This window comes from Diadema setosum, chromosome 2 (genome assembly GCF_964275005.1).
Source record: "Diadema setosum chromosome 2, eeDiaSeto1, whole genome shotgun sequence".
Lineage (NCBI taxonomy): Eukaryota > Metazoa > Echinodermata > Echinoidea > Diadematoida > Diadematidae > Diadema > Diadema setosum.
Window position 1 is genome coordinate 38,896,388 of NC_092686.1, and position 7,303 is coordinate 38,903,690.

The following is a 7,303-nucleotide window of genomic DNA, read 5'->3' on the forward strand; positions in this document are numbered from 1 at the left end:
TCATAACGCAGCTTTTAAATTCTGACTTTACCTTATATTTGTAAGCACTGCACCTAATGAAAATGGTAATCATAACAAATATGGTATCATTAAATTTAAAGAAAATTAAACCATCTCTGTGTGATACTAGTATACTGTACTATGTCGGCTAGTGGGAAGTCCTTCTCACAGCGCCCCATCTGAGGAAGCATGCAGATCCAGCTGGCGAAAGTCTTACAAAGCAAAGTTAATACAGCTGTATCTACTTATTGTGATAAATCGAACGTTCATCCAGTTATGCTTTCATATTTAAACCACCTCCAACAAAATTGTACACTATTCAGCTATCACTTGTATCAATGACAGCGTTATCTGATATATAGTTTTTGAATGATTAAGAATCAAAAGTGGGATTTTTTTTGAAACACCTAGATAGTACATAGAATCATGTAATGACCTTTCTTTCCGTTCGAGAATAGTTCGTTTGCCACTTTACTCGTTTTTCAGAGCAGCGTGATACATAAGCTTGCCCGACGTACCAATATTTTTGGAATTGGTGTTCAAAATAAAATACTGTTGTAAAGATGTGATAATCACGAATGCATTTCTACCGATCTGTTATAAAGTATGCATATTTACAGGGCTAGACAAGTTGTTTTTTTTTTGTGTGTGTAATGGGTGCCAATATTAGTGTTCGTGTGCCTGTATGTCTCCGTACGTGTGTATGTGTGTGTATCCGTATGTGTTTGTGCGTGTGTGCGTGTGTGTGTGTGTGTGTGTGCGTGCGCGCGCGTGTGTGTGTGTGCGTGCGCGCGTGTACGTGGGTAGGGGGTGGGGGGTTGGTCGGGCCAAGGGTCAATACTCCCTTCCTCCGTTTTGTATAGCTGCAACCACGGTTCTGCGTCCCCTGTAGGCACCATATCTTTTGATCATTAATTTTGTCAATAATGATTTCCTTTCTCCCTTTGTCACCAAATGTTGAGGCTTTCCACCATTAGGGAGCTTCAGATTAGCGACGGGGACGATTTCGTTGGCCTTTCTGCTCTCTCTCTCCCTGTGTCGTTTAAATTTCGAAGTAGCTTTAGATTTCGCGGAGACACAGCATATAAAAAGGAAAATGGCGCCCTAATTTTCATGATCTTCGTTGTGAATTTGAGTGGCTGCAAAAAATGGTCCAGAACTGACGTTATTAAGGACTCAAACCACACGACATCGATTTTGATAAGTTATTTCGGGCGTGCGCAGAACAGGCTTTTCCCTCTAAACGTCCGCTTGTCGTGCGCGCGCACTAAGGGGATTTCCCCGCGGAGCTTAGCCTATGTTTGGTTGAAGACAATGAGATTGCTAAGTTTGAGTTATCGCCATTGACTTATGTCCGATGGAAGTGACACAAGCATTTTCTTCGAATCAAGAATTTTAGTCAGTGATCAACACATGAGCTGAGGTTTGAAGAGAAGAGCTACGGGAAAAAATTGATTTGTAGAAATCATGACTAGCTTCTACCAGCGATTTCAAGGTAGTGAGGTATGTACACGACAATGTTGACGATTGCGCACGGCGCAAGAGTATATTAGAACTTTGACAGCTGCAACCATTTTGCATGAAGCTTTGTACCACGTAGGCCTACAAAATAGATGAGAGGGCAGAAGGGCTGTTGTTGTTGTTTTTTTTTTTCTGACTGCTACCATGTCGGTATAATGGATGTTTCGTGTTCTCAGACAAGCACATGACAACCGTACGTGGTCAGGGCCTGACTATAAATTATTTGTGTGCAGGAAATATTCCAAGTCATACATTCATGGTGTTGTACATTACACAATGCACTGACATCCGCAAGCATTGTTCTGCGCATTCTGCCATGCATTTGACATAGCGTCTAATTTGTTGCGCTAGCAACGGAAGCAATCTTTGTTTTGATGGCAGTGGCGGATCCAGAGGGGGGCGCACCGGGCGCGCGTCCCCCTCTTTATCTTTATTTGAAACAAAAGAAATAAAAAGGAAAAAAATGGGGGAGGGGTGCGTGCTCCCCCTTTGAATTTGTTAAGGTGCTCCCCTTTACTGAATTCCTGGATTCGCCCCTGGATGGTATATGGTTTTCAAAACGTTCGGGCAACACTATTATGCGCACGTCTTGTAGCGTTTAGTTACCATTTGCAGATTAAAAAAAAAAACAGCTTTAGTGCTTCAAAATAGTTCTAAAATGTGAGTTAGGGATAGATACAGCCAGTGTAAAAATGTTAATCAATATAATCAATGTTAAGTATTGTTTAGTATACAAAAATGTGAACAACAGTTATGATAAGATTTGCTTAGGCTTTACTCCCCTTTATTGCGATTTTTTTATGTTGATGTTTTGTAGGCCTACATTCAACTGACCTATACATACCTATGCGTCAAAATGTGATAACTGGAACATTTTTAAATCACGGCTCCCAGTGGTAAACGGTACCTTTAATTCCTTGTGTCCGCATGTTCCTGCGCACTTACTGTGTGTCTGCGTGCTATATGCAACACAATATTGCACAGCCACAGCAACAGCAGCAATGTTAATATAGGAACGACAACAACAACACCGATCCAATGATAATTTTCCTGTTTTATACCGAATGCAGTTGCACACAAGAGAGAAAGCGAGAGAGAGAGAGAGAGAGAGAGAGAGGTTCTTATGAGCATTAATAGGCATACATCCTCACCTTATCTGCTCCATTTGAAAATCTTTCTTGGAATTTTCACATCTGACAATATTAGAAACTAACAGTCATGTAAAAGACCTTCATCAAGGTAATTACTAGAGTTTATTAGAAGTTAGGTGCAATTTGATTTGTTTTTTCTCTGCAAATAAAAAACAAACAAGCAAACAAACAGCCCATATTAATAGCTCCATCGTAGACCCGACGTATCAATTATTGAAAGGGCGTGGAGCATCTTGAAAATTATTCTAAATGATTCAGTGAATTCAGAAATTTGATATACAGTTACATTAGCAAAAGTTTGAGGAAAATAGAAAAATTCGTTTACAGGTTATAAATTATTTGTTAAGTGTTTGTCACACTCATGTACTGTCAAGCATGGACAACGATAAGAAAAATGTAAATAGTGATATTATAGATATAAGAGAATTCAACTAAAAAAGTTAACATTCCAATAACTATTACTGAAAGAGCACATAACTTACCTCTTTCAGAAAGCAGGGGAATAAAACATTATTCTTGACATAGCATGCAGGGCCTCTCTGGTTGTACGTATTCCCAAAAAGTTCCGGAGTATGCCAAAGAAGCCGTGTCGGACCACGCAAACAAACAAACAAACAAAACAAAACACAACTCTATTCTTGACTTTGCAGTTCCTTCTAGATATCCACGTCAGTTTTTAGCAAGAATTAAAGGAATGTGAATGTGTAACAAACCGTATCAGAAACAATGAATTAGGAAGCTTTCTTTTTGACGATTTTTTTTTTGCAATTTTGACGCATTTTTACACTATTTGGTTGATTTTGTTTTATTCCTTTAAAGTCAATTCAAGCATATTGAGAAATGTGTTGCACCTTGAAATGTATGTTTGTGCATGTGTGTATGTGTGTTTAGAATTTGCAATTCAAAGTTTATTTTGTTGAATTAAGAAGATATTTGGTTCACGAGGTTCATAGACTCCTTAAGTTTACCGATTAAATCCAAAATTTCTGCCAGTAAATGTTCATAATCATATACGATGTACGTGTTTTATTTGCCTAACCTTAATATTCATACTTCTGTGGGCAGTGTGTTCTGAATCTTACGTGTGGCTGTTCTATTATTTAGCATATTGTGTTGTATCTGCAAATATTTTTTTTTTTGTTCCTCTTATTCATACTGACATTTTGACGTGATTTTAGTTTATGTCACAATAACCGTGGTCAAAGTGGCAAAATATACTATCTTTAACTTTGCGATTTTTTGCCAGTGTGACCGCGGCCTATGACTGTTTGTTTTTGCTATTTATTATTCTTTTTTTTAACTCTGTCCATTCGTATCCGATTCTTCCGTGATATCCAACACTTAATGGGATCAACCTACAAGACATAAACACTTTGCAGTTAATAAAAAAAAAAAGGGGGGGGGGGGTGGGGATGGTTACGCAAGAGAGCTTCACTTCTAAGGTATTTGCGTCCACCTTTACTTTCACAAATCCTTCAACTTTAGACGTGTCAATGTCACTTTGTAGATGGACCGGAAGCCCAGGGTCTTAGTCTGCACATCCAGCCTGCAGAGCAGTGTCCAAGGATTCATTGACTATATCACTCGAGAGTTCGGCCACCTCAGCAGAGACATTCAGTTCTGCCAACTGCCTTATAACGATGTGAGCGAGTTTTCGTTCCGAGATCGCCCAGTGGATGCCGTGATCCTGTGTCACTCCATTCACAACAGGAGAATGGCCATCACCAATGTCACAGACGCCCTCTACGACAAATTTCTGCCAAGGGTTGCGCATCTTCTTGGTGAGGGATAAAACGGTCCGCCGTTAAAAAAGCAGAAACAAAATGGCATGGCTTTCTTTTGAAGTCAACTTTCATGCTTCGATTCTTGTTATCCGACGTCGGAAATTGCTTTTTCTATCAAATGTGAAAAAAAATTCAGAAACAGTAGATGGATATGTGTAGGAAACACGGACTGAACATTTTATGTTCGTATCGTTCCATTAAATGTAACGTTAGTCGCAACACTTGCAATAAATAGATAAAAAAATAATTGTGTACATGATTATGAATATTGGAGAATAGTTAAATACTCTTGTTAGATACGCCCCTTCCCGTTATCAGCCATAATGTTGCATTCATATCAACGAGTCGAAACCGTAATATCTCCTGATTTTAATACATATTTTGTTTACTTGGAATTAACTGTTTTCATTTCTTAAAGGCAAGAACAACATTGGTGTGATTGTGCACGATATGCCATCAGAGAAGATGGACACGAGCGACAAATACGAACAACAAATCGGGTTTTTGAAGACCACTCAACCGACAACTTTCGCCTGCGCCTCTCTGGTGGCGATGGCAGGGGAACTGGGGCCCAACTCTCCCGAGCTCTTCGGCGACAGTCTCGTCCAGATAGAGCAATTTCTTAGAGGAACTTCTCCAAGAAGAGTGGCTGCAAGAGACTCTGGTGTTGCCACGCCAACTTGGACGGTGAATAACAAGACGGTCATCCTTGGTATTGTGGGCGCCGTTTGCCTGATGTTAATCATTGCTGCAATAGTGGCTGTGATTGTAGAAGAAACAAATCCCAACTCCAACTCGACGGCAGTTGAAGTCGGGTCTCATGTTCCTCAGAGCAGGTCAGACAGAGCTGCTAATATGGAAGGTATGATTATGAAATTGACCATACCACCTGATTCCAGCGTAGAGAGAGGGGCAGAGGAGAGAGAGGAGATAGAAGAAAAGAGAAATGAAAAGGTGGAGTGGGAAGGGGAGAAGGAGAAACAGGAGGGAGAGAGGGAGGGAGAAGAAAAGAGAATTGAAAATGAAAAGTGGGAAGGGGAGGAAGAGGGGGAGGGGGATAAGAGAAGAGAAGAGAAAAGAGGAGAGAGGAGGAGAGGCCCTGCGCATGCTGGGTAAAAATACCATGATCATACAGCAGATGGGATCGTAGGCTTGTTACTAACTTAATGGAAGATTACGAATATCGAAGTGACTCTGCCATTTTTCTGTTATTATGAAACGCCTTTATCACATAAACCGGAAAGGCAGCTTAATATGCCACGAAATGTTTTCATCCAATTTCAAATCTTGAGAATATGTGTACATCCTCAAGAAAATGATGAAAATTAAACTCGCAATTTGACCATAAAACCTGCTATTCATACTTTAGGCTTATGTGGATTTTCCCAGCCCATTTACATCACCTCTTTTTTATATAGCTTTTTTAAAATTTGCTTTCAATTCCATCGTATAAGCCTATGGTTCACGATCACATTTTGGACCAGGTTCTTCCCGCCTTTTGAAATTGTCATGGAGCTTAGCTATTCTTTAGTAAATTCATAGGACATGTAGGGCCTCCTGCATTTTTACGGGTCTATTTGTTTGATGTGATTAGGACGGATACGGGGGAGGGGGGGGGGGGAAGTCAGCCAAAAAATGGAAAGTTTGTTTAAGTTGTTTTGCTTCTTTCAAAATTTTGAAGGAAATTTTGAATCAAAATTTCAATTCTGAAAATGGAAACCCCTCCCTCACTCACTCCCGTTCTGAAAACAGATCGTACCCCCCCCCCCCCCCCCATGTGGGCATAGTTCTGCCCCTTCGGAACCCATAGGCCCAAACCTCCACTAAAACTGTAACATTTTAGAATAACTATTCCTTCTAACGGGCCTTCTCAAGTGTATCATTATTCTATCTTTTCTATTTTTTTTTGAAACAAAGCATATAGGAATGTTGTGGATTGGGCTCGTTCCCTCTATAATGTTTGAGTAGTTGGCCTGAAATTTGGCACGTGTGTACATGACCAAAACGAATCTCTCATCGGCGTTGAAGGATGCACTCCATGGTATACTCATCACCATCTAAAATATTGAGGATTGAGGTAATTTTCACAGATGAGGGTGGGGGTATTAATCACTTTGATAGTTTTAGTCATGCCAATTGTGTGTGTATATTATTTCTTTGTTTTTACTTTTTAGCTTTACCAATAAGAAAGTTAAATTTGTTTGAAGCACTTGTATTTTCTTTTTATCGTTGTTAATTAAGAGTACTGTAATATCTATTTTTATGATCATGATGGTAAACATGTGCAATTAAGTCTTTGTCTGCCAGAAATGAGTTAAATAAAGCCTGTTCAATCAATCAAATACGTGTATCAGGTTGGAAATAGGTGAGAAAGTTCAGACTTATAGCTTCTTTGGTGCTGCCAATCACGTCTGGTATAATGGGAGCCAAAGCGGTATTGGACATTCAGTTCACTTCTTTATGCAATTTGTTTTATTTCTCCACTTGTATGAAAGAAATTAGTATGACAAAATCAAACATTTTCACATGAAGATATAAACCCTAATACCCATTAATCACGCGAATGGTAAATACGTACATACTGTCTATTCAATGATATAAGGAGGAAAACGTTATCGAAATCGCTGTACTTGGACAAAGGCCTTTGAGCATTAAGATATGGTTTTAAAGATAGTGTGGTAGGAAATTTTGGGACACATTCAGCATGATGCGCATGCAGGCCTATCTATCAACATATTGATATTAGAGTAAAGTATACAGTCCCTTTATCGAGCAAGTTTTGTTGAAACTTATGTGATTCAAAGTTCCTTACAATAGTATGGATTCATGTAAGCGTTAGGTATATTG

General features: G+C 39.4%; 1 protein-coding gene across 1 annotated transcript; it reads left to right on the plus strand.

The window, feature by feature from the left end:
* The first annotated feature begins 1,467 nt into the window (after positions 1 to 1,467).
* Positions 1,468 to 5,572, plus strand: LOC140244900 (uncharacterized). Its single transcript, XM_072324512.1, has 3 exons — positions 1,468 to 1,503; positions 4,180 to 4,453; positions 4,875 to 5,572. Exons 1-3 carry the CDS (start codon positions 1,468 to 1,470, stop codon positions 5,570 to 5,572), a joined length of 1,008 nt encoding a protein of 335 aa, XP_072180613.1.
* The last annotated feature ends 1,731 nt before the right edge of the window (positions 5,573 to 7,303 follow it).

Bases quoted from the DNA above. Each gene is read 5' to 3' on its own strand.
- LOC140244900 (XM_072324512.1), top strand. From the start codon at position 1,468: ATGACTAGCTTCTACCAGCGATTTCAAGGTAGTGAG. The intron at 1,504-4,179 runs GTATGTACACGA...GTCACTTTGTAG, and splicing joins AGCGATTTCAAGGTAGTGAG to ATGGACCGGAAGCCCAGGGT. The intron at 4,454-4,874 runs GTGAGGGATAAA...CATTTCTTAAAG, and splicing joins AAGGGTTGCGCATCTTCTTG to GCAAGAACAACATTGGTGTG.